The sequence below is a fragment of the Hyalella azteca genome, unplaced genomic scaffold (genome assembly GCF_000764305.2).
Source record: "Hyalella azteca isolate HAZT.00-mixed unplaced genomic scaffold, Hazt_2.0.2 contig2483, whole genome shotgun sequence".
NCBI classification, from domain to species: Eukaryota; Metazoa; Arthropoda; class Malacostraca; order Amphipoda; family Hyalellidae; genus Hyalella; species Hyalella azteca.
Genome location: NW_025932756.1, coordinates 188455 through 215661, shown reverse-complemented (window position 1 = coordinate 215661; position 27207 = coordinate 188455). Strand labels below are relative to the sequence as shown.

At 39.9% G+C, this 27207-nt stretch overlaps 2 protein-coding genes across 3 annotated transcripts in view; one reads left to right on the top strand and one right to left on the bottom strand.

The window, feature by feature from the left end:
* Window positions 1-17028, top strand: part of LOC108671255 (serine/threonine-protein kinase mTOR) — a 30774-nt gene extending 13746 nt beyond the window's left edge. The window contains exons 19-39 of the mRNA XM_018158752.2: window positions 349-371; window positions 826-980; window positions 3329-3406; window positions 4298-4417; window positions 4715-4885; window positions 5191-5295; window positions 5700-5759; window positions 5803-5967; window positions 6533-6648; window positions 7111-7315; window positions 7460-7631; window positions 7936-8116; window positions 8251-8314; window positions 8986-9165; window positions 9630-9815; window positions 11276-11962; window positions 12198-12395; window positions 13036-13134; window positions 14483-14605; window positions 14883-15065; window positions 15190-17028. Of these exons, the coding sequence (XP_018014241.1) occupies window positions 349-371; window positions 826-980; window positions 3329-3406; window positions 4298-4417; window positions 4715-4885; window positions 5191-5295; window positions 5700-5759; window positions 5803-5967; window positions 6533-6648; window positions 7111-7315; window positions 7460-7631; window positions 7936-8116; window positions 8251-8314; window positions 8986-9165; window positions 9630-9815; window positions 11276-11962; window positions 12198-12395; window positions 13036-13134; window positions 14483-14605; window positions 14883-15065; window positions 15190-16635 (4717 nt within the window). The 3' untranslated portion in view covers window positions 16636-17028. The remainder of the gene's footprint in view (window positions 1-348; window positions 372-825; window positions 981-3328; window positions 3407-4297; window positions 4418-4714; window positions 4886-5190; window positions 5296-5699; window positions 5760-5802; window positions 5968-6532; window positions 6649-7110; window positions 7316-7459; window positions 7632-7935; window positions 8117-8250; window positions 8315-8985; window positions 9166-9629; window positions 9816-11275; window positions 11963-12197; window positions 12396-13035; window positions 13135-14482; window positions 14606-14882; window positions 15066-15189) is intronic.
* Window positions 17029-18410: 1382 nt separating this feature from the next.
* Window positions 18411-23328, bottom strand: LOC108671271 (probable endonuclease 4). 2 transcript variants are annotated; one of them, XM_018158768.2, is made up of 7 exons: window positions 21684-23328; window positions 21056-21304; window positions 20667-20820; window positions 20336-20454; window positions 20117-20225; window positions 19525-19629; window positions 18411-19329 (listed from the first exon to the last, which is right to left on the bottom strand). In XM_018158768.2, the coding sequence occupies exons 1-7, from the start codon at window positions 23271-23273 to the stop codon at window positions 18866-18868; spliced, it is 2790 nt and encodes a 929-aa protein (XP_018014257.1). In that variant the 5' UTR covers window positions 23274-23328; the 3' UTR covers window positions 18411-18865. The 2 variants fall into 2 exon arrangements, with proteins under 2 accessions (XP_018014257.1, XP_018014258.1); XM_018158769.2 differs by having other exon boundaries at window positions 23196-23328.
* Window positions 23329-27207: the final 3879 nt, after the last annotated feature.

The following is a 27207-nucleotide window of genomic DNA, read 5'->3' as shown; positions in this document are numbered from 1 at the left end:
TCCTAGCTTCATGTCCTAGCTTCATGTCCTAGCTTCATGTCCTAGCTTCATGTCCTAGCTTCATGTCCTAGCTTCATGTCCTGGCTTCATGTCCTAGCTTCATGTCCTAGCTTCATATCCTGGCTTCATGTCCTAGCTTCATGTCCTAGCTTCATGTCCTAGCTTCATATCCTAGCTTCATGTCCTAGCTTCATATCCTAGCTTCATATCCTAGCTTCATAAGAATTCTATATGCAGTAGGTACAGAAATAAGTGTCGTACAGTGATACTATTGCTTACACTTGTGCTTCTCTGTAGGTGTTTGAATCTCTTCCATTGACATTATGTCCTCCACTTATTTATGTGCAGGTTTATTCCACTTATTGATGCCTGTTTATTCCCATTTATGTGTTTCAGTGCTATACAAAAATGCGTCTAGCTCCATTTATATAAAGCCTATACTGGGTATGGTATTGATTTAACAGTGTCAAATTTTTTCGCAATAATAACTAATTTATACTCTTTATAATTAGATGATGTTCATCGCAAAGAATTACAATTTGTATGACCGACTTTTAAATGAAAGCAATCATCTCTCTTTTACACAAGAACCTGTTACCTCCAAGCCACGTCAGTAACTTGTTGAAATATTAATTGATACGGGCAAGTAACATGGAAGTATTTTCCCTGATTATCTCACTAACAAACCGTGTTGTTCAATATGAATGGAGCTTGTTTATTATCTGTACATCATGGATGTTCTTACTTGAATCGGCGATACCTTAGTTTCATATTTATTTCATATAAAATTGATTCAAATGAAGTGATTTGAGTGATCTGGTGCAGGCCCGCTGGTACTGGGGGCGACGGGACCCAACGAGATGCTCGTCAACCAGAACTATAACTCCATGGAAGAGTACTACGCTGCCTGCTCTGTAGCAGCAATGCTCAGGATGCTGAGGGAGCCTAGCCTCGCTCAGTACCACGAGGAAGTCTCCAAGGTTTGTGTGTAGCAGTGCAAAGTATTCATCCCAGACCCTGGAGCGCTCCTAGCAGTATTCCTGCATAGTATTCACCCCAGACCCTGGTGCGCTCTTAGCAATATTCCTGCGTAGTATTCACCCCAGACCCTGGTGTGCTCTTAGCAATATTCCTGTCAATGGAGCCTCAGTCGCTTGCTGAGTGCTTGTCACGGCCAATGTTTATGCACGAAAACATCATCTCGTTTTGGATTCCTTCTCTGAGGCGCTGTTGGGCAAAATAGAAACCATTTTCTGGAGCTCATGCAAACAGATTTAAATTTATATTATCACTCCTGCAAAGACCCTAATATCTTTCCATTTAACATAATTGCCTAAAAATAAAATTAGTATTTACTGTAGAATTGACTGCAACTCGTATTTGATTGTGGGCTCGTGTTGTGTTGTTGTTGTTGACCCTCCCCGCCTCGCTTCATGGCGCGAGGCGGGGCCTAGACCCAGTTCTGGACCCAGCCAAGTCGGTCGCCCCAGCGGGCCAGCAGCCCTGCAGCGTTTACGGGGTCCGCCTAAAGGTCACCCATCGACAGGGATGTGGGCATTTCAGGGCAGGAGAAAAGATGAATGGTGTCGTGCGTGTTGGACAGACAGAGTGGGCAAAGTGGAGAAGGGTGTGTGGCAGGGTCTATTTTATTTAGATATGAGAGAAGTAGCGGTGATTTATTTGTGCGAAGTTGGGCAAGGTTCCTGCGTGCAGGTCTAGGTAGGTTGATTTTAGATGGGTGAATCTGTGGTGCGGGCATGTTTAAAATTTTATTGTGAGGGTGGGTTGCAAGATAGTTTTCTGTAATTGTAGTGTGGATTGTTTTGAGATTTTGTTTGATTGTGTCCTGTGTAGCTTGTGCAGGCGGAGTATCTATGTTGGTGGTGAAACCTGTCTTGTGGAAAATGGTTTGTTTCATGAGGCGGTGTGGGTGCGGCTGAAGGGTGAGGGTATGTAGTGGGTGGGTTAGGTATTGTGCTTTCTGTCTGAGTTGTGAGGCGTGAAGTTTGAGGTGTTGTGTTAGGGGTAGGAGTTTGGTTTCTTGGTGAAGGTGGTGGATGTTGGTGTCTGCGGTACAGCCTGTAGCTATCCTGAGTGCTGCGTTCTGGACTGTTTGGAGTTTGTTCATTTGCGTGGGTGATATGATTTTATCAAATGCTTTGCTCATGTCTAATGCTACAGCTATTGTTCGAAGTGGCGGGCGTTTTTGATTGAAACCTGTGGCTATGTGTTCTGTGATATGTTGGAGTGCTGTAATGGTAGAATGGTGTTGTTTGAAGCTATGTTGGTGTTCAATGTTAGGGAGATGAGATGAGATTGTGGCAAGGATAATTTTTTCCAGTGTTTTGGCTATTGGACTTAGAAGAGAAATTGGTCGATAAGATGACCCCATGTTAGTGTCTTTGCCAGGTTTGGGTATTGGAATTATCTTGGCTAGCTTCCAGGTATGGGGTATTGTGTTGGAGTTTATTGCAATATTGTAAATTTGAGTGAGGTATGTAATTGCTGTGGGGCCCAGGTGTTTGAGATGGAGTATATTGATGTGGTCTGGTCCAGTTGATTTGCTATTTTTACTGTATTTTATGGCGAGTGTGGTCATGGCTGTTGTTATATTTATTGGGTTGCCCTTTAGAGATTTAATTCTTCTGTCTGTTATCCTGTTATTGTGGCTCGTCCTTTTTGGCTTCAGGTTAGTTTATAAATGACATTTTTCAGTACTAACAAACGACAGATGTGGCCTCCACAGCTTCAAACTGTACCACATATACAAAATTTAGTGCTTGTTTTACTGGAATAAAGTACCGTAATATTTATTTCTTCTGATTTTTGACATTACTGTAAGAAAGGATTCAAAACCATTAAACTTGAAGCTAATGGTAATAGTTCGATAGGCATATTAATAACGTCAAGTATAAGAGTATTGCAAGTTCTCAACCCTTTCAGGCTCAGAGCATACTAGTAATGACGAAGTTGCTCCTTCGAAGTGTTCAGTAGAAGAATAATTCAATGATGTACCAAGGCTCTGATAGACAAGATGTACTGCTCCACACTCTTACTTTTCAGCCAAGTTAGCTGTCATGCGTGACTGCTCATTCGTTACACCATATTTCTAATGCGGACTTCTTTACTCTTACTCTTTTACTCTTACATTACACTTACCTGGACTTACTTGCAGATTCTTGAAGCGACTCTGGGAAATTATACAGCTTTGTGACAATGTCCAGCCGGCTCCATCACTATTGCTATTCCCTCCACCTCCTGTAATGCTGCTTGATATAGATGTTTTCCCGGTGGATTTTTTAATTTTAAACTTTTTCTTGTTTTTCAGGCAATTAACTTCACGTATTTCACCTTGGGTGCCAAAGGCGTTCCTTTCCTGAGCCTTGTAGTGCCGTCACTGCTACAGGTGAGAACGATTTCACTAAGACTTTGTGGTTGTCAACATAATTTGTAACTTGATAAAATAATGTTCAAACATGCAGCCTATCTAATTCTATTGTCAACCAACGTTCCTGAAGACGTTGAGATAAATTTATCAATGTCGTTACCATTACCTATTTATTTTATAACCATGCCTTCGAACTGATGTCGTACAATAGCCATGCTTGCTGCTACATTGCCGTATCCGGAGGCGTTCAGGAACAAATATCAACGAAGTCTTTTCTATGACCTTCGCTGATTAATGTTTTGTTTAGATGAACTTAAGATTATCGCTGAGATACTATAGTTCCTTATTATTGTCCGTAAAATACAATAAGGAAGAATAAAAAGAGTGGAACTCTAAGGTAGTACTTATTTAAAGTTAGACACGGTGAGGTATTGATACAGGAATTGATCAGATAGCAATATCGACAGTATCACGTTAGACACGATTGTCGGAGTCGTCTTAAGTATATGCGAATAGATGCTAGAGACTGGCTGGTACACTGTTAGGAAAAAAACGGTGAAAAAACTGTCCCACTGGCATTCTAGTGGCCGGTCGCCCCGTGAAAATGAACTGTTTCGCCGTTTTTGTCAGATGTTTTACGGATTTACAGTGTTAAATTAGAATAAAAACGGCGACACGGTGTTTCTTTTCACGTGCCGACCAGCCACTGAAACGCCGGTAATACCGTTAACCGTAATTTTTCTAACAGCGTAGTGCAGCTAAGAGATGTTGGTCTGCGACTGCCTCAGGGGATGCTCTAGGAGCTTATATAGGCTTATAACAATGACGTCACGGAAGGTAACGTGATAAATGCTACTGTAAGTGTGGGTGGTGACAGTGGACATCCTGACAGCTGTGGCTTCCTTGCAGGTGGTGCGAAATTGTGATCAGAATTACCGCGGCAATTTCCTCCTACGTCTGGCATCCTTCATTGAGATCGTAGGACAACACATACGCAACTACGTCGACGACATTGTTCAAGTTATTAAGGTGAGCTCAGTAACATTAACTCCTATCATGACAATATAATTTAATTCATGAAGTATAACTTTATTAGAACCTTCTCATACTGCTCAGTGCTGACTTCTTGAATATTATTAGTTTATTGAATATTATCTAATTCATGAAGTAGGTATTACATTATTAGAGCCTTCTTATATTGCTCGGTACTGACGTCTTTAATATTATTAGTTTGTAGAATATTATCTAATTTGATTGATTGAGTTCTAATAACATTGATTGAGTTCTCATGATACGTAACACATCTCCTGCTATATGCATGCTTAGCTGTACTGGAAGAGCGACCTGAGCCCTGAGCTGGCCGAGCCCCTGATCATGGTGGTGAAGAGCGTCGCTGTGGCTATGGGCGCCGAATTTAAGGCCCATCTTAAGGACATCATTCCTCTCATCATCAAGTCGCTCATGGATGACTCCAAGGAGAGGCCGGTCACCAAGAGTGTAAGCATTACTTTTTCTGTAATCATGTGGATAAGATGAAATGAATATAATAATAATAATAGGAAGGGTGTAATAATGATTACAAGCATTATTCCGTGTTCTTCAACAAATCCTGCATCAATGAAGAAATTCTGCCTAGCTATGGCACTAAAAATGTATGATATTTTTATAAAAAAAATGTATGATTGTGTATTTATATAGTTGAATATAACTGCGAGTAATGCTGGGTCATCTTTGTCTTATAAAAAAATTCTTTTATTGGTGAATAATTGAAGTGTGTATTGCACGCATGAACGTCCCTACAGCTGCTGCAGGCGTTGAGCAAGTTTGGCGTTAATCTGGAGGAGTTCATCTACGCGCTCCTGCCACCCATCGTGGTGCTCTTCGACAACCCTGACGTGCCTCTTAAGGTGATATTCCGACCTGATCTTGTATACCTCTTTATTCCTGAATTGATAACTGCTCTTTATTTTGTTAATAATTAAGTAATCTTCTTCAATTCAATAGACGTGCTCTATATTTAATATTTTATGTTGCCCTGCGTTCAATAGTAGAAACGATACACATCCGTAAATGTTATGTTAAATCGAGATGCTATATGTTTTGTCTATGCTTTATGCTTTTATTATGAAAAAAGATGCTTTATTGTTTTAATGACATCATACCTAAGATAACCTCATTAATGATGGTCGCTTATTCGATGGCCTCTCTAACATTCATGCTCGCTGTCATAATCGTTCGTGCGAGCAACATTTGTGAGCGCTTTGTTCATTATCACCTTAGGGTTTGGGGTAACATTAATGTTTATTTGAAGGTTCGGTCAGCCAGCATCACGACCATACAGTCGCTGGCAGTTGACATCCACATGGGGGATATCAGTGAATCATTTATTGTACTAATGACAATATTGTGTTCAGGGTTACGCCATCAGTGAAGAAGAGAAAGCCGCTGCGACATTCCAGCGTGGCGGCGAGAAGCCCAACCACAGCCTGTACGACGTGCCTAACCCCTCGACCTCAGAGACCAGACAGGGCACGTCCTCCTCGGGTGCCAACGTCTCGTACAGCAACATCTCCGTCTGGGTGACTATTGCCTTGTATTTCCGCCTTATTTCTGATCTGAAGCGCTAGAAACCTCTCCCTTACTACTACCGCCTCATTTCGAAACTTTATTATTTTTTATTCTGGCTATTCTAAAATTTTATTCACTCTCTTGACGGAAATTATTGTTTACTATTGTGTAGTTGAGTAAACCTCTTAATATTAAACATGGAAAACTACCGTAGACGTGAACGTGTACAAAATACGAAGTATCTTCTTGCTCCCTTAACAATTTTAGTACAGCAAGAAGCAATAGTTATATCAATAATCTTTATCGACTCGCTATTGATTTGATGATCTGCGACTACGGCAGACTTAACACTAAGCGAAGTCTAGGTCAAGCTGAATTTAATCACTGTGTTACGTTCTCATTTGACGTCTCCACTGTAATTGAACGTCGATCTTACTGAATGTCGGTAGAACTAATCCTGGATCATTGTCAGTTATTTTTAAGTATTATTTATTATTAGTGAATTGAGCTTATTACTCCATGCTTGGAGTCGGAAGATATTTTTTCTTCGTTGCTAATACACAATTTTTCGATAAGGCTGAGTTGGTGAAGTCATGGGAGTTTCAACGCCACACGGGCAAGGAAGAATGGATGCAGTGGCTGCTGGGCATTGGCATGAACCTTCTGAAGGCTTCGCCCAGCAGTGCCCTCAAGTAAGTTTTATGCCTCCATGATCATGAATTTGTCAGCACTACTGGAGTCTTGTTGCTGAACTTATGTCGCATTTCGAGTTCAACCTACCCGCATGTGGTTTTTTTCTTCCTTTAACAAAATCTCTCTAAAATTTAATGTATGGCTAAGAAACATTAAATAAATAAGAAATAAATATGAGTTGTCATGCATGAGACTTTCAGTTTCTTGTTATATGTTTTATTTATGAATTACGGTAATTAAGGTTATAAAATTACATCACAGTCAGTTAATGAACGTTAAAAATTATTTGATATTCCATATTTGTAAGAGCATTAACAAGTCTATTTTAAAACGATCCTTGATGCACAGATATAAACATCTGTCACCCTCTATCACCACAATATTTTAATGCAGCTCTACTTCTTGTCTAATAAATTTCATTGAGCAATGGAGTGCTGGTATGACGTTGTTCTGATCCGCAGAGCTGTGTTCCGAGTTTCTTCGGGCTACCCGCAAGTGGCCCGTGACCTGTTCAACGTTTCCTTCATGGCGGCCTGGAGCGAGATGAACGAGAGCCAACAAGACGACTTCCTGAGCTCCCTGCAGCACGCACTCAGGGCGCAAGACATTCCTGAGGTCACACAAGCCTTACTCAACCTCACCGAGTTTATGGAGCACAGTGACAAGGTTTGTGTTTTATTTGTCATCTGTAGCCTGTGATTATCGCGATTAAGTAAACTTCATTGTAATTTGAAGTAATAATGAATCTATCGTTCCTCCAATACTTTAGCCTTCAAAAATAGTGTGTTCTTTAAAGATTTTTGTTCTTAGGGAGGCTTGCCTGTAGATGCATCATTGTTGGGGAACAAGGCAATGGACTGCCGGGCCTACGCCAAGGCTCTCCACTACAAAGAGGAACAGTTCCACAAGAGCCCGTCACCCGACGTGCTCCAGAATCTCATTTCCATCAATAATAATCTCGGGCAAACCGAGGCTGCAACAGGTTATTTTTTTAATTTGTTTTTTCGGTGTGTTCCACACTTTTCGATCAATTTCCCGTGAAAACTTTGTTCTTGTTGTTTTCAATCTTGATTCTATGTTTCATTTTATTTTCGTAAAAGTCGTCGTTGAGTGGATAAAATTTATCATTAACAGTTTAGATGTATTTATAATTAAACGTTGGAGTATAAAATAACTTCGTGCGTGATAATATTAACAGGAGTATAAATGAAACTATAAATGACCATTATACACTGAATGTACATAATGCATCTAATAAATGGCATACAATGTATGGCTGTGTACAGGCTTGATGGAGTTCGCACGCAAACACAACAGCACAGACATGCACTTGGAGGAGCGCTGGTTCGAGAAGGTCCACGACTGGCAGCAGGCGCTCGACCTCTACAACGCCCAGCTCGAGAAAACTCCTGAACAGTTCGAGCTCGCGCTCGGCAAAATGCGATGCATGGAGGCTCTTGGAGAATGGTAAATAGTTTACTTACTTGCTTGTATTGAAACTTATTAGTTTCATTTCATACTATATGTCTAAGAATGCTTTTTTTATGATGATTTAGATTTATATATACTGTTTGTTTAATTAACAATAAACTTCTCTGCAGGGGCGAGTTGTACGAGACGACCTGCCGCTGGTGGAACTTCATTGGGGACCCTGAGTGTGTGAATGTGAGTGTCACAATTCTATATAATATTTCGTTTGAATCAGTAGTACTGCACCGTCACGACTACTTGATAACACGCACTTCAAATTTTATCCAAATCATTGACTACAAGATAATCCACTGCTCAAGATTATTCGTGTAGCCATCTATTCTGTTCCACGCTCGAGTTTTGATTTCATCTACCGGTAAATGATTAATTATCTTTGGTTCATTCCCTTCCTACAATGAGCTATGTTATGTGCTACAATGATGCATAACTAAACTACCCAGATCATACAAGCGCAGAAATGCTCAGACATAGCATCATATCGGCCCGTTATTGAAGAATTCTGACCAGACTCAAAGCCAGTACTCAGTGTGTGTGTATACAGACGATCGCGTACGGGAGCCTAGAATGGGCCGCCACATTTCGGTTTTAGGCGACACGCGCTGAAAATGTTCATTGTTTCATCGGCCAATTTTGGACCTTGACTCATATTTTATATTTGTAATAACTTAAATCGCTCTATATTAGTTCTTTTACGTAAACAATTGTTTCCGAGCTCGTCATGCTGCAGGATCCAGCTAATTGAACTTCTGAAGAACCATTGTCTTAATGCTTATTGGGTTGCTTAGTCATAACTGCTAATGTTGTTTGATTCAACCAATATTTATAGCTGAAATGTGTTGTTGCAGTCGCTCTCGGAGCACTACCGCTCACAAATGTCGCGCCTGGCCACGTCAGCAGCGTGGGTGGCAGAGGAATGGACGATGATGGAGCGAACCGTGGCTTACGTGCCGGCAGACTCCCATACTGGCGCCTTCTTCAGGGCTGTGCTCGCTGTGCAGCAAGGGATGTGTGATAAGGCTCAGCAGGTTAGTCCTTATCATGGATGTTGGTGTGTAGTATACACTGTATACTTGACCTTGCTTACTGTCCGCACTAGAAGATGTCACCAATTGTAGGTTTCAGCCGTATTCTACCACCCATAGATCACGAAAATTGTTTTATTTTTGTTAGGAATGAATTTATTCTTGAAAAAATCTAAATGCTGAACAGTTTTTTCGTCATAATTTTTAAGTATTTTTGTATGATATGCTGATTCAGCTGATAACCTACGCTTGATACGCTTATTCCCTACCTGTCCGTATGATAGCCTAACTAAGCTGTTACTGTTTTCCAATGCTCTCTAATTTTGTAATCGTTTCGTTTAATACACACTCAGCTATAACCTTTGCTTGATACGCTCATTTCCCAACCTTTCTGTATAATACGCTAACTAAACTTTAACCTTTTCTTATACTCTATATTTCTTAATGGCATCATTTGATACACTCAGCTGATAACCTTCGCCCGGGACCTGCACGACGCGGAGCTAACGGCGATGTCGGGCGAGAGCTACGAGCGCGCCTACAGCAGCATGGTCGCCGTGCAGGTGCTGGCCGAGCTCGAGGAGGTGACGCAGTATTCCCTGGTGCCGGAGAGACGGTGTGCCATCAAGAACATGTGGTACCAGAGACTCCAGGTATATAATGTCTCCTGCACGTGATGTATATAACTGTACGGTACAGCAGTATTCCCTGGTGCCGGAGAGACGGTGTGCCATCAAGAACATGTGGTACCAGAGACTCCAGGTATATAATGTCTTCAGCACGTCATGTCTATAACCGTGCGGTGCAGCATTGTGAACAAATATTTCCAGTTTCGAATGTACAGTATATCTAAGAATCTCAAATTTGTTCATAAATATGACAAATGGCGGAAGCGCAGCCGTGCACCACCAATTTTGACCACTAATCAGCCCTGAATGCAACGCTTAGCTTCTTTCCGTACCACCCATTAGTCGCGAATAAAGACTTTCGTCTGTAACCAGCCCACCACATAGTTTTTTATAAATGTTATGAGCTTTACACCACTTAACACGGGAGAGAATAGCCTCGTACATAATGACTGTCCATTACTAAACGTTTCATTGAAGCATAACTTCATAACCTTGCCAGCGCTCAAATTGTCACCTGCGCACGACGTAATGCGATCGATCGGCCCAGTTCTCATTGGGGGTTGCATGAAACCTGCCTTGCACCACCAGGCCGTAGGATTGAATATGACATCTTTAAATTTAGTAACTTTTAGCTAACAGCATCTGAGGTTAGGTTCCAGATGGTAAAGTATGATTCCAAAATCAATCGTGCTTTGACGAGTGGTCCTTCGATCGTGGGATGCATAGGATAAATACTGGCGGCTGGTTGGTGTAGAGAACGAGTGCTGGAACGCTGCTGCTCGCTTCGACTGATTGTTGTAAAATTATTTCGTATGATGCCGGACGATTCTGGGCCATACTTTTCCCGACTTCTGTGCTGAAGCCTGGTTGGTCTGTTTCAAAGTTCATGTTTTTACTTGAACAGCTTACTGCCGATGGTGCGACAGTCCAGATTTGTTGGAAGCTTAGTTATTTGAGAACGGGATCAAGTCCATTCGGCGCTGGTCGTGTTGTTCTACTACGGACCACTCGTAAATGTCGTATTATGTATCCTTTATTTTTAATTTTCATGATTCGTTGGTTTGATCACCATTCTCTACAGTTTGTGCCTGATATTAAATTGTGAATGTTTGGTCAATGCGATGCTATTAGATATCTCGGATGAATTAACTATTCTTAGATATTTCCTATAATTGTGAATCGAATTTTCGCGATATTATCATTTAATCTTGTGATGAGCTTCATTTCTGTGCAAGTCAACATAGGAGTTGTCAAATTATTTTTATTGTTAATTCATGTCGTATCAGGATAAAGAGTCAAAAGTCCGGACTGGTAATGACATTGGTGTCTTTTTCATCTTTTGGTTTACTGAGTCTTTTATCCCAACCAAAAATTTGATCAATTAGCATAGTTATTAGAATAGTTGAATCATTGTTAGGTAATATTCAAGTGTGTTTAAAATTGTTCATTATCCAAGTCTATGATATGTTGGTTTCTATTCTCAGAGCAACCAACGTGTCGTAGATGACTGGCATAAAATCTTGCTAGTGAGATCCCTGGTGCTGAAACCTCAAGACGATGTCCGGCCTTGGCTGGACTTCGCTGCAATGTGCAGGAAGGCCAATCGCTACTCACTCGTCAGGAAGACGCTAGTGTCTCTCGTGGGTCATGACCCTGAAGCTGTCCCTGAGAAGCCACTCCCTATCATGTACCCCAACGCCAGTTACGAGTACGCCAAGTACCTCTACTCTCTGCCTGACCAGCAGCATAGAGCCTACACCAAACTTCAGACATTTGTGACTCACCTCAACCAAGCTGCCGTGAACCTTCACAACGAAGCATCTGTGCGCATCCTCATTTCCAAAGTGTACTTGAAACTCGGTGAGTGGCATGAGGATATCCACGGAGTAAACGAGGAGACTTTACCTACCATCACCAAGTATAACCACCACGCAAGGGTCGCTAACGAGTCTTGCTATAAGGCTTGGCATGCTTATGCCTTCTCGAACTTCCAAGCTTTGCTCATGCAGCAAACGAAGTTAGAGCAACTGCAGGTGAAATCAACTGCAGCTGCAGCTGTTGCTGCTACCAATGCAGCTCGCGGAGCAGGTGTTGGAGAAACTTCTCCTGGGGGCGACAGCGCTGAGAACGATGACAATGAATTGGCCAGAATATGCCAGGAAATAAATCGAGTTAGTCTATTACCTTTGTCATGAAATAAGTTATGAATTCTGCTTATTAAAATAAATTCCTTCGTCCTAAGTGCCTTGTTTCTGGAAAGGTTCAGAGCTAGACGATTTTGTATCTTATGTACTATTTACTCTATGAAAACACTTGGATTATTTCATTAGCAGTTTGATTATTTAATATATTCTTTGCCCTTTAATTTGGGGATTTAGGTTTATACTTATATTGTTTCCACGTTAGTTACAGAAGCGCCTGTGCGAGTACGCGTGTGAGGCAGTGAAGGGCTTCATCAGAAGCATTGCAGTTGGCGAAAGCAGCACGAGCGTGCAAGATTGTCTTCGCCTCCTCACCATTTGGTTCCAGCACGGCCACAACCCGTCAGTTGAGCAGGTCCTCAAGGAGGGACTCAAGACTCTTCACGTCGACACTTGGCTCCAAGTTTGTTCCAATGTTTCACCGCACATGTTGGCAGCAACAGTTATATGCGCGAGATTTTAATAGGCATAGTCTTGTGTTTTATGTATACTAGTTTTGTATTTTCTTTCTTGTGTTGAAAGAGATGGGCGCCATCTCTGCTGTAGATCAAATTTTTTTTGATAGATTAATTTTCCTTTAACACTCTGAAAGTTGTGTGTACAAAGCTGTTTTCCTTCCGGATTTTTCTCGTACTATCAGTATGTTCAAACAGCGTCGACTTTCAATTGAAAATTTTGAGCTTTCAATTGAAAATTTTGAGCTTTCAATTGAAAATTGATTTTTTTATTTGAATTAAAAAATTTCAATGTACCATCAGAGCGAAAACGCTAATTTGGAATCACCTAAAATCAAAGCCTTTCAAACTAACTAGCTTTAGATTGGTCCTAATCATGATTTCGTAATTTTCTATGTGATTTTCAACTAAGTATTCCACCAGGTTTAATTTCACTTTATTTTTTCAATTTGATCATCTTTCTGACTGTTAATTCGGAGGCTATCGTGGATCTAGTGCACCTCATAGCCAATTCACGATTTGTTTACTAAATTCAAATGCGTCTACCCTGCCAATGTTAGAGTGTTGATATAACTTGACGATGTGCAGATGATCCCGCAACTGATTGCCCGCATCGACACCCCCCGACCAGCTGTAAGCCAGCTCGTGCATCAGGTCATCACAGACTTTGGCAAGCAACACCCGCAGGTTCGTTCCCATTTCCTTAATTTGCTAGATTAACATTGGCTACCTAATTTAGGGAACGAGTACATTTCTCAAAGAACAATGCACGTCAAATTAACTCATTGGTAGCGCAAAACTACAGCCAAAGTTGAAAATCTCTATTACAATAAAAATGGGGCACCGTATTAATGTATTGATTAAACGTTTCAATTTCCTATTGCTATATTGGCATGCCGCTGTTGTCGGTTCGTGAATTTTTCTTGATTGCGTGGTTTCAACGCTGGCTTCATTTCCTTGTGGCTACATTTGAAAAATGTTCTCTTCGTAACCAAGGGGGCACGTTCTATTCGCAAATGAAGGGTGAAGTAAGCCCGAATACATGTTGAGAAATATTGCTGTTTGGAAGAGTAGACTCAAGATTCATAGAAGCAGTCAATTGATTTATTTCTTGTGGAGCTCTGGCATGAACGATCCGTTCTAGAATCGGTGCTGATGTTGACTCTTGCTGATAACAATATACTTCTAAGATCCATTCATGTGTGTGGTCGCGTGTGCGACGTCTGAAGTGGCAGTAATACGGATTGTGAACGGTTGTTATGGCGCCGGTCCAATATCCTCCGGTTGGTTATGGTTGCTGAACGGAATCCATGTACTCTAGCACGTCGTTGCTCTAGTGTAGTCTTAATATACTATATTTTTTAATTGAAACGGAAGACACCTTTCTCCGTGTTAGTGTTCCTTTGTCGGCACAGGCTTCCATGATGTTTACATTCCACAACTACAACTCGACCTTACGCGCTGCCTCTGACATGACTGCACTAATGCACCCTTAACTTGAAACTTAAACACCGCAGGCAATCCAATTTAGTTCCTAAAATTTCACTCTTTCCTAATATATTTTTCTTCCGATGCATTGTAATTGAATACATTTTACTTCTATCTACGCTCTTGTCAGTACTTGTCAAGTGATTCACTATGACCTTGCCAGTTGGAACAGACAACGAAAGTTGAATTTTACAATCCCTAGGTAAGCGTTAAAGACTTTTGCCAAGATCACTATACCGAAATGAACAAAAGAAAAGGTCTACGCTTTATACACGCCTAAAATTGCCAGTCAAATTGGATAACAATACGTGATTAATGCCTGCTTTGAGTTCAACAAAATTTTAAGGTTGAATAATTCCAACTATAAAATCGTACCTTTCCGAATTATTTTCTTTTTGTGTGTGTTTTTCATATAATGAATGTGAACTTGAGAAACTAGGCACCTAAGCCTATGATTTTAGTCTTCTTTGCCCAGTGAATTGGATTTGTATCCTTATGAAGAAGGTCATAATATATATCTTTCTTAGCAGAGTATTTTATCTTGTAGGCGTTATTATATCCTCTGACGGTTGCGGCGAAGTCTTCAGACAAGTGTCGCAGCAACGCTGCTGAGAAGCTCCTCAACAAGATGCGCGAACACTCGTCTGTGCTTGTCAACCAAGCAGCCCTTGTACGTACAATAGAAGGCCTTACAAACTTTTCATTTAAGATATTCTATAGTTTCTCGATAGTTTCTAAATTAATTAAGGGTTACGTTGAAAATGTCTCACTAACAGAGAAATTACTTTGATGACACCATTGCATGCAAATTTGCCTAGTAGGAATAACTGTGAAAACATGATGAGTTTTCTACTTATTATTCGCGAGGAATATTTGTGTCATTGTTGGTCGCGAATAGCAATTAAATATATTTAGTCATAAAACTCGTTAACTTGTTTTGTTTGCAGGTGTCAGAAGAACTGATAAGAGTGGCTATCCTACGTCACGAACGCTGGCACGAAGCACTGGAGGAAGCCAGCCGCCTCTATTTTGGTGAACGCAACGATCAGGCGATGCTAAGAACGCTCCTGCCGCTGCACTCAATGATGGACAAAGAGCCTGAAACATTAAACGAAGTGGCTTTCAACCAGGTAAAACATATTTTTGTTAATGTTGTGCCCAAACTTAGAGAAAAACTTCATAGATTTATTCTTATATAACGAACGTATAGATACGAATAGCAATTAAGAGACTGAAACGCTTCTTGATCGACAGGCTTACAGCAGAGATCTCGCAGAAGCAAAGGATTGGTGCCTGCGCTTCCAAAGATCTTCCAACGTACGGGATTTAAACCAAGCATGGGAACTGTACTACAATGTCTTCAAGCGCATTTGTCGACAAATTCCGACTTTGACTTCATTAGAACTGCACTCCGTGTCTCCTCGCTTACTAACTTGCCGGGACTTGGACATTGCAGTCCCTGGTAGCTACGCTCCCAACGCGCCTCTTATATGCATCAGTTATGTGCATCCTTCACTTCAAGTCTTCTCCACAAAACAGCGGCCACGCAAACTATGCATCCGAGCAAGCACAGGTCACGATATTATGTTCCTCTTGAAGGGCCACGAAGATCTTAGACAGGACGAACGAGTCATGCAGCTATTCGGTCTTGTCAACACTTTCCTAGTGAACAATCCTGAAACTTTCCGACGAAATCTGACAGTACAGAGGTATGCTGTGGTGCCTCTATCCACTAACTCAGGCCTGATCGGGTGGCTGCCACATTGTGACACGCTTCATGTTCTCATCAAGGACTGGCGTGATAAGAAAAAAATACTCATAACAATAGAGCACAGAATAATGATGAAGATGGCACCCTCGCTTGAACACCTTACAGCAATGCAAAAAGTGGAGGTCTTTGAACATGCCCTAGAACTCACTCAAGGAGATGACCTTGCTAAACTCCTGTGGCTGAAAAGCCCATCATCGGAAGTTTGGTTTGACCGTCGCACGAATTACACGCGATCTTTGGCTGCCATGTCCATGATTGGGTATGTCTTGGGCTTGGGAGACCGACACCCTTCTAATCTTATGCTCGACCAAAAGTCTGGTAAAATTATCCATATTGATTTCGGTGACTGTTTTGAAGTTGCCATGACCCGCGAGAAATACCCCGAAAAAATTCCTTTCCGTCTCACCCGCATGTTGGTGAACGCGATGGGAGTGACAGGAATCGACGGCACATATCGCATGACATGCGAGTCCGTCATGTCGCTACTGCGCCGTAACAAAGACTCGGTCATGGCGATGCTCGAAGCTTTCGTTTATGACCCACTCTTGAACTGGCGACTGATCGACCAGCAGCAACAGCAGGCACCGCCTCGACGGCCTGCGGACGGTGCGGCAGTTGTAGGTCCTATGGTAGCCCCTAGCGCGGGTGGTGTTGACGGTGCTCCTGAAGGAGGCGACGGTGCCACTGGCTCTGGAGCTGCAATCCCAGGATCTGTGGGCGTAGCTAATCAGCTCAATGGCAAACCAGAAGCTCTAAATAAAAAAGCTGTTGCCATAGTCAACAGAGTGCGAGACAAATTAACTGGTCGAGACTTCCTCAATCAGGAAGAACCGTTAGATGTTGCTAAGCAAGTTGATCTCTTGATCGCCCAAGCAACTAATCACGAAAACCTCAGCCAGTGTTTTATTGGTTGGTGTCCATTCTGGTAATGTGCAAATACGGGAGTTGTTATGGTAAATAGTTCGAGGTATCCCTACTGTAAGGTTGAGAAACCTAATCGAGTGAGTGCGTTTTAGCTTGTTTTCGTGCATAAATAAATATGAAGAAATTACAAGTATACAGCTTAATCTTGCGAGTTTTAAAGAAATATTCAAATTAAATGTTCGGTATAACAAGTTAGATTTGTTTGGCCGTTCACAAGCTCAAAACAATGTGCATGACATAGGTAGATTTAAATTGGCGTTTTCCATCACTCCTTTATTATTTGTTTGAGAATAAAACTTTGTGTTTATTTTAATCCTACCTCTGTTTTCGTTTGAAGAATGTAAACGTGGTAATTTAGCCTTCCAGTTTTCTAAAGTTTTTATCGTTTTGTGTTTGAGCTTGCATTTGGCTCTAAGGGAACGCTAACGTCGTGTCATGGTGTTGTCAGTACCTATATATATTATCTTCGTTGCGTATGTTTAGGAGCGTTTTTACGTTAAAAATATTTATTTTGCAAAAAATCATGCCACAATTCGATTTGTGTTCATTTATACGAAGCGTGGTTTCGACACTGTGTTGTAAACTTTATCTAATTTTATTTCACATTTAATGTTTGTGCATTATTTCGATTATTGTCACTTGCTAGATTGATGGAGAATCGGTAAGTTTCTATTCTGTAGTGGTGCTATTCTCTATAATTTCGCGATGGAAATGGACACAAACCACAAACCTTTTTTTTCGGTCGTAAATTATCATCTTCAATATTTTTACCTTTTATTCAATTATAATTTTCTGTAGTTTGTTCTATTTTCTTTAGTTCTATCTTCATGTACATCGTAAAGATATCTGAAGATTTTGATTTCTGTTTGTTATGACGGTATAACCTCTACTTTCACTTTCTACCTCATCTTCCTTATGCTAATCACCTGACCTCGTACCTCAATGAGATGGAAGGTAATTTTCTATGGAACTATCAGTAAATCATTATTGTTAGAATATTGTCAACGATTTTCTACCTGATCGGTTACCAGCTATTTAACAATTCATCGAACTTTGGATGTTATGACCAAATAGGAAGCTTTGAAGCTATTGCCGTGATGGAACTTGCTAGCGAACACCGAGCTTATGACTAGGCAACGCTAGTATCTCACTCCAGCGCTCGAGCTATCATTTATATCATGCCTTGTGTGACTCTTGCTCGGATGCTCGTATGAGGACGCGTTCTAGTTCTTATTACATTTAGCGGAAAAATTTGAAATACATTATCCAGGTGGCATTTACTTACCAACATTATAATAATTATGAGATTTACGTCGAGATCTTTCGGTCTATTTTCCTGATCAGAATCAATTCTGATGATGGGTAAAATTGAGATGAGTTATAAAATAATTTGTCGATTTTAGAAGATACACAATAAAATTTTGTATGTGATGTCAATAATCATCTGTATGGCTGCTGCAGCTGCCTGACATTGTCTTTGACGGGTTCAATGTATCGATGAATTCCCGTTGAATCGAATCGGCAAGTGATGGCGTTAACTGACTTGGACTTATCTAAGTGAACCTATGCTTCTGGTATCCACTTGTACAGTACGTAACTAGAGGTAAATTTAAGTGCCGAATGCAATGTTAATCAGTTTACCAGGAATTTACTTCCCGTCAATTTTAATACTTGGGTATGAGTGATGTGATTTTACTAGTTTGTCAATAAACGAAAAAAAAATTTTTGAGTTCTCAACCTGAGTAAATAATCCGATAATTGGAAATTAAGAAACATTTCAACTGATGGAGAATTTACTAACAATATTCCATCCCATACAAAAAAAGTTGAAAGGAATGCTTACGATAGGCATTATTTTTTGAACGTTTCCTTGTCTGACCTAATTTGGAAAGTGAAAAATTTCAATACTGTTCGAATACAAAATAAATACGGTCCATCAGGAATTCGTTTTATGAAGGCAAATGTTGAAAATAATGTCCTCATAGAGCTTAGTTTCTGTCACAGAAAAATCAGTGAATTAAAAGTACTTAGCCACGAGCATTTCAAATAAAATCCTTTAGAGCGCATAGTGAGTTATTACTTCTGAACTCGAAACTGAGTTCGTCTTGGCAATACCAACGTAAAATTAAGAATTTGGCACACTATTACTCAACAGAACAAAAAATCAAATAAAATGACTCCTTTGCCAGTCAACTGTTTCACCTGAACAATGGAGCTGAGATGATGGAGAACTACTTAATTTGCCTTGGTGAATTTTCTTTTCTTGCCCCGCTGAGCGGTAGATTTTGCCTCCGAAACTTCAACTGGCTCCTGCTTGACTGGGTTTTTTGCATTATTCTCACACGACTCCGATTTTTTTTGCCGCAATTCCTTGGTTTCATCGATACTGCTTCTCTTCCTTTTCCCTTTTGGCACATTTACTTCCATGAGGTTTTCCTCTTTGACTTTTTGAACCTCTTTCTTTTTCCGACCTCGCTTTCCTTTGACTGCAGTGGGCTTGACTTCACAATTGTTGGAGTTGATTAGGCCTTCCAGCATGAGAATTTCCTTGGCATACCCAGCGTCGTCTGTGTAAGGCGTTTCTAGGACGAGAGGCAGGTCGTTGAATAAGTCGCAGTTCATGATGCGTTTCATTCCCTCGATGCCGATGTGGCCTTTGCCTATGCACTCGTGACGGTCCACGTGAGCACCAGCCTCGTCTGTATGAATAATTTACAACAATTTAGAATTAATAATACTATTACTATTTAATGTCTCTTTGTGAATAATTACAGATCCGTTAATTAGATAATCCGATAATGGACATGATTTCCAGAGATGTTTTAAAATACTTGATTTTTACAATACAACCGCGTATTTCTTAGTATCATGTTTCATCTTGAAATTAGACTTACTTTTTGAGTCATTGATGTGCAAGCCACGAAGGAATTGGAACCCGATGATTTTCTCAAAATCGCTTATCATTGAATTGAACCCGTCTTCTGTGGACAAATCATAGCCTGGAAAATTAGGATTTGATTGTAATATAAGAGCAAACTCCAACAAATTGAGAGCAAATCTCGTTTAAGTTTATTGTTACACTGTAAACCGAGATTCTGATTGTGAAATAAATCTTTCTACCGCAAGTAACTACAAATTTACACTTGAGATGAATAAATTCACACACTTAGACAGCTAGGTATTAGGTTATGTTCGGTCTGTAGCGTCAATGTGATACATTAAATTCAACATCGCAGCAACACTCAAGCCATCACTGATCATGACAACTGCAAGTAAACAGTTCAGTCTAAGGAGCGTCTCTACTGACATATTTTGCATCAGGTATACTAATATATTTATTTTCAGATAAAAAGCTTAACACAGGAAAGTTCCATCTGAAGAGAGTTAGAAATCATTTTTAAACAATTTTACTTGGTAATGTTATGTCCCGAGTTTCGAATACGAGTATCGCCTTGTAATTGAAGCAACATAATTAGCATAGTTCACCAGCGTTGTGAGCGTGGCAGGTGTCCAGACAGACGCCCACGCGTGTACGATCGTCCACGAGCTCGATGATGAGGCGCAATTCGTGAAAATCCCCGCCAATGGTGTTGCCCTGACAGAAAATTACAATAGATTGAATAAAGAATACAACTTTGTAATACTTCGAACTCACTACTGAAGGTTTCCAAGTATTGGAAGATCAAATGAGCAGCAACATTTCACCTGCTTGCACATGTTCTCGAGCACGACGATAACATCGGGCACTTTAGAGTGAGCAATGTTGATGCTCTCTGCGATGGTGCGGCAACAGTCCGCTCGACTTGAGCCACCAACACACGAGCCTGGCATGAAAAAAATACCTGAATTTACCAAGTCACGCCCAAAATTTTACTAGTAATAATATCTTGAATGAATGAAGGTTGAAACTGTAGTAACGTTTGTAATAAGCCTTTGAAGTTATTAAACTTTTGAAATAAAATTATTCAATAAAGTAAGTCAAATAGATGCCAACGGACTAGAATTATCTAGCCGGAGCAGCAGCAGTGCAACTGACCAGGATGGAAGTTGAAGTGCGGTATACCGAGCTGATGGCAGCGACCCAGCTCCTCCACCAGCAGATCACGGCTCTTCTGCAGCAGGTCTGGCTTACTCGAGCCCACGTTCATGAGATAAGAACCGTGCGGCAGAATCAGGTGGCTGGCAAAACTCTGAAAATGTTTTTATGTGCCACAATCTTTATTTTAGATTATTAGAAATTTCAGACGCTGTAGCTTCAGAAAAATGTGACAAAAAGCTAGTTCGGCTTTTAATACTTTAGAAGGTTGAATGGCATCAATAACAAATGCTAATATGCATTATAATTAAAAGACGAATAAGGATCTACACAAATCCTATTGTTTACTGGATAAATAATTAAGAAAATATTGACACAGAGGTACTCACTTTGCTTTGCTCCTTGTAGCGAACGACGTGATCGTCAGTAAAAGGTTTAGCTATCCACTGTCTCTGGCTACGCATAAACATTGCAAAACTTTTAGCGTTGATAGCACGTGCGTTGTTGAAAACATTGTGGATCCCTCCAGCAGCCGAGATGTGGGCCCCGACATACTTCCGCCCTGTTTTGGGCACGGCTGAGGGCCCGGGACCCAGGCTTGGATACGTTGCTAAGGCAGGAAGAGCCATGAAAGTATCCTGTGGTAGTTAGAAAAATTTGTTGTTAGCTTTTCAGGATGCACAAAATTAAATATAAATGTAAAATATGTGAATGAGGAATCATCACTCAGTAGGCTGAGGCTTTCCAGAAATGACTGATGATCAAAGTTGGGAATTAAAATAAAGAAAGTGAGAATTTAGTTAGTATAACCTAAAATGAAGAAACTTTTAGTGAATTTTGGAGCCATGAAATGAAAGTGAATGGAGCCCAACAGCCTACAATGAATGTGAATGAATATTATAAAATCGACTACCAGAGTACGTATTGTTCTTGCAATGAGGATAAAAACTAAATTTTAAGCATCCATCATCTTCAAGTTTAGACAAACAGGCAAGCAGCAAAAATAACTATAGTCACCTCCAATTTCCTTTTTTTGGATGAGGTTCCACAATTTTTCTTTTTTATTACCCTCTTATTAGAAGTGGATGCACCAAGATTCAGTTCAACAGTGTCAATGCTACTATGGTCCAAATCAACAGTCTTAGTTGATTCTGTGCAGTCCATACTTTTGGATGAGGAATTTGATAATTTGTCTAATTTACGATTCATTATTTCATTGGTCGCATCTGAAAGTTTGTGACCTGAGACACTTTTCTGATCAGTTTCTATTTGCAGGCTCATTGTCTGATCCTTCACATTAGACGAGTCAGTATCTACATTTATATTTTCAAGTGATGAGAGTACAGTAGCAGTTTCACAGTGATTAATCTTAGGCAGCATCTCATTACTTGTCAATATATCATATTCTTGTGAGTCATTCTCATTTATAGCAGAAACTTCTGCTTCCAAACCTAATGGAGACTCGCTCAGCTTAGCAAGTGGAAGTTTATTGGAATGCTTCATCTTTTTAATATTTAATGAACTTAACTCTGATGAGGTATTGGTTGATTCATGGCTAATGGCAGTAGAATTTGACACATCATTTGATGAATTTTTGGAATTAGAGAATGATTGTTTATTCTTTTTGTTTTTTATAGTTGGCTGTTTGTTTACATTAGCAACTTTTGAGCCCTCAACATGGTTATCAACTAGTTTAGCTTTAGGATCAACAAACATGGTCATTTTGTCATTGTGAGACTTTTCCAGAAGAACTTTCTCCGAAGCAAGAGAAGGTCTTCCAGCTTTCCTCTTATTCATAAATCCTTCTTTACAATGAGGCTGTTTTTCCACACTCACTCCATTGCTAATATCACACACGTTTCTAAGAGGTTTTGATACCATTACAGATACCTTACATTTTGGCACAAGCTTAGTAGGCACTACTGATGAATCAAGTATTAAATTTTCAGATTTATTAGCAGAGGTACAAATTTCATCCACTGATGCAATAGAATCAAGTTCTTGCAGCCAAGACTCATCAATATGAATCTCTTCTGTATTAGCACTAGTTGCTTCATGCGATTCAGTGTGAACTGCTGTGATAGCTTCTGGAAGGCCATTCTCCAAACTCATATTACCACTCAATTCACAAGGCTGATGATGCATCAAGGTTGCAGAGAGACTGTTGGAGGGGCATTGAGGTGTGAGTTCAGCCTGCTCATTCTCAGTCAATTGCTTAATTGGTTTACTAGCAGCATCATTGTCAGCACCATTATTTTCATCATCATCAACAATTTTCATAAGTTTCTCTACCAGGTTGTTTGCTCTTATAGAAACATCTAAGGAGACATTTAAATGTTCTTCAGGTTCACTTTGAGTGACAGCACACGTTTGAGTACCAATGGAAACAGTGCTCACTTTCACACAACAACATTTTTTATCACTCTTAAAATTTTCAATACAGGATTCATCATTATTAGTATTTATTTCAGACACTGAGGGCAGGACAACAATGTTGGTTTCTTTAGAATTAAGAGCCATAGCATTTACTTTTTCTTTGCCAGATGTTGAAGAATCATTTGCAGGCTTGAGTCCTTCCCTTCTCTTCACACTCTTATTAGACATCATGCAATAAAATGAGGCTAATTTTTTTCTAAAACAATTTTAGTACATAAAATTTTGAATCATTATCATCTGAAAACCACAAAACAATTATATATATATAGGAGATAGATATATTTTATACAAATATTGCATACTAACCCAAATATTCCTGAAGGCACATTATAATAAAAAATCACAGAATTGGATTCAAAATCAAATTCAACTAATCCATTCTTTTGTACATTGATTCAAGACAAATTTGACTGAAGCAAAGGAACTACAAGACAAGTGGATTGCGGACAATTTGCATAAATGGAAAACTAATCTCTATGTGCCTCACTAGCACAGAACCTAAAAAATCAACACCAAATATTTGAATTAAAGAGTAACAATAAATTTTATCTTCACAAGCGGAATATAACAAAAGATTTTGCTTGTCTGACATAGCAGCTACATAGCAGGCTTCTCACTGTGAGCAATATGTCAAAATATATAACAATGTTGCTATTTTTACAATGCTTGAGCATTGTATGTCAAGCTAATCTGATTTTATGCTGTCAACTTGTCAATCAAATCAGCAAAAATTCTACAAATATAACCACAGTGCATTGAAAGGTGTTGCAGGGCATCTCATTACCTTATAGTATTTTAGCTTGAAATTTATTTTGAATTGAGAAAAGAGCATAACTGAGATTAAGTAAAAAAATAAGCCAATAAATCAAAATTTTGTAATTATTAAAATTTAAAATTTTGGCAAACTAAATTCATGTCATGGAAAATTACAAATTTATCACACCAGTTGAAAGAGTTCTATGTCGGCATGTGATGAATGGAGCAACATACTGTCAAACAGGGTAATAAGGGACAATTTTATATGTTGACAACTTCTTGCCATGAATCATTTCCTAAACAAATTTGGGCTCATTTTAAAAGACTTTGCAAGGCCTATCATGTGGCATCTCCAAAAAAATTCCATATGCTATTTGTAAGGTGCCAAAAGCAAAAAAAGCACCCTGAATTATCCCTGGGAAAAGGGTAATCTGGACACTTGAAATAAAACTTAATATTTAAACGTTTGAAGCATGCTGTGTCCTCATCTACGCATTACTAACAGTACTCTAAAGTCTTCCTCTTCATTTGTAGATGATGTAGAAACGTATAGAATAAATTACGTTTTCCATGATTTGTACTTGTTTTTACAACACTTCTCTTTAACTTCACTTCTTATTTGTGTGTCTGCTACAAATCTTATAATAAAAACTTAACACACTTCTACTTATCCTATCAATCAGAAATTTTGCACACTTGTGTAAAGTTGGAGACAATGCAAGAATCAAATGACTCCTTTACAGACAATAGTGCGTGGGAATCAAATGACTCCCAGGCACAAACAATAATATGCATGCATTTATAGCAGGGTTGCAAGAGGATACATTGTGTCAGCATGTAGCCACACAGAATTGGAATTTTCCTACTTGTTTCTGAAATTTTGAGGCTACAAGAAGACAAATTTTCAATACATTTAGAATCTCACAGCCCAATTGTGCACTTTTGTTAACAATCGGATAGGAGGTAATTCATCTGGCAGAAATCTTGTGGTTCTGGAAATGGCAGGAAACCTCTAGTCACGGCCCTAAAAGGCTAAAGGTAGATGTTTTCTCTGCTTGTAGCTGCATATAGACAATTTAACTTCAGGACTGGTACACCCCAGGCCCAGGGTGCAAAAAGTGGGTGAATATTGCAAGATCTTAGGCAACACATCAGCAGCAAAATTTACACCTTCAGAAAATCTTGCTGAAACATTTGAATTGAAATTATTGCATTTCCAATATTTGCCAGTCTTTGGCCAACTATTTAGAAAATAGTTCAAAATCTGAAAAACTGCAAGCGCACACAGTAGGGTTTCTGGAACGTTGGATGGAACAGAATGCAGTGAAGCTTGTTCAGAAATCAGTTGCCATGAGTGTAAGTGTTGCAGTGCATCTGTGCATGGAGACTGGAGAGTAAGGGATATACTCTCAAAATTGTTAGAAGCATTTTAAGCATTTCTTATTGAAAATTACTTGGCAATGCATCTTGAAAATGGCTGGCGTCATTGAGGGCTGAAAATTTGTAACTTGGTGACGCAGCTTGCAAACTCTGCACCCCAGGGGAAGCTGGGGTACACCATTCAGAGGCATTCATGGCCTATGGCCGATTTTTACTCAACACATTTTGGCCACTATGCAGAGGGTGGATGCAGCGTCGGCAATATATGGATTTTTAAGCCCAAAGCATCGCCGGCCATTTTAAAGATGCGTCGCCGGGTAATTTTTAATGAAAAGCCATTTACGCTGAGTAATGACAAATTATTTACAAGCCACAAACTTATTACAAGGTTGCATGCATGTGTTACCCCAAATAACTAATTTTACCCTAAAAACAGTCCGGTTGTACAGCAAGTGTCAACTGAACAAGTAATAAAGCAGTCTGACCGCTCTAATACGACCAAAACTACGCAATCGAAAAAATGTTGTTTACATTTTTTGCGGGAACTCATCGCAACTGATTTCCAGACAAGCTTCGCTGCATCGTAATCCATCCAACATACCGGAAACCTTACTTTTTTTCTAAATAGTTGGCTGATGACTGAGAAATATATTAAATGCAAGAATTTCAATCTAAATGTGTCGGCAAGATCTTCTGAAGGCGAAAATTTTGCCGATAATGCGTCGCCGTAGGTCTTTAAATCTTCGTTCACTCACTGCACAGTGGCATTTTGGTGCACTACACCAGTTGTTCCCAAAATTTTCATGCTGGCACCCCCTTTGACTTCCCAGTGAATCTCTACTCTACTCTCTAGCACCCCCCTAAAAACAAATGCCGCTTTCTTGATATTCTTGATTAACGCCTATTCCCTGATAAATCATAAATGCAGAAAATGCCTCTTTCTTTATAAACGCTTTTTTCTTGAAGCCAGGCAATTTGTCTGTGTTAAATAGATGATTGTTGCTCTTATTATTGCATGCTGAAAATTTCTGCAAAAGTTGCCTCCTCCAAGAAGTACCTATCTGAACATATGGATGCTGGACACCCAAGGGCAAGGCTTGACTCCGGCTTGAGTACTATTGATCAGCATCTGATGCTCCATGCAGCATGCGGTACTGTGTGCATGCCAGGCGCCAGGCATTGGCCGCATTGCCAGCCAGGAGAAAATTCTCATGACAATCAATGGAACAGGGGACAAATCAGTCCGCACAGAAGCAAGATGAAGTCCCTTCCCCTCAACAGCCAATGCAGAAATCCAGTCCAGCTCCCAAGACCTGACAAAGCAAGAACGAAACAAAGCTAGCGTGCTAGAACACGAGAGATGAAATAATGCTGAACGGTCGAGAATACCTATGGGGTCATCAGCATCTTTGCAACTGCATCTATTGATCAACAGATTTATTGCAATAGCAACCGCAATTACAGTTTACACGGAAGCTGACATTGTGAAATTCAATGCATGGTTACTTCTATAAAAAAATCAAGCGTAAATTTAACAATTTGAATTCATTCAAAATGAATGAAGGCGTGTAATTTTTTTTTTTTTTTTATAATTGATTTTAAGACTTCGGGTATGAATATATCACACCTCCCAGCCTGAGCACAACTCTTTGTTGAAAACTTGTATTATTGAGGGAGAAAGCCAGTTGAGTTTTTCCAGGAGCAGACTGAATTCACTGAAAATTATATTTATTAGGTGTCGATATGATAAGTATTAAGTTTGGCTCACAATGAATCACCGGTTACTTTAGAGAACGCAATTTAACACACGTGCTTTCGCCGTGAACGCAACTGACTTTCTCCGAAGGCGTGTAATACCTAAAGGCTGAAGACGCCGAGCGGCCGAAGTGGCGAACGACTGATCAATGGAATGCCGCGGCTGAACGTATTCCGCAAATTTAGCAGGAGTTCAAATAACGGTTCTCATAGA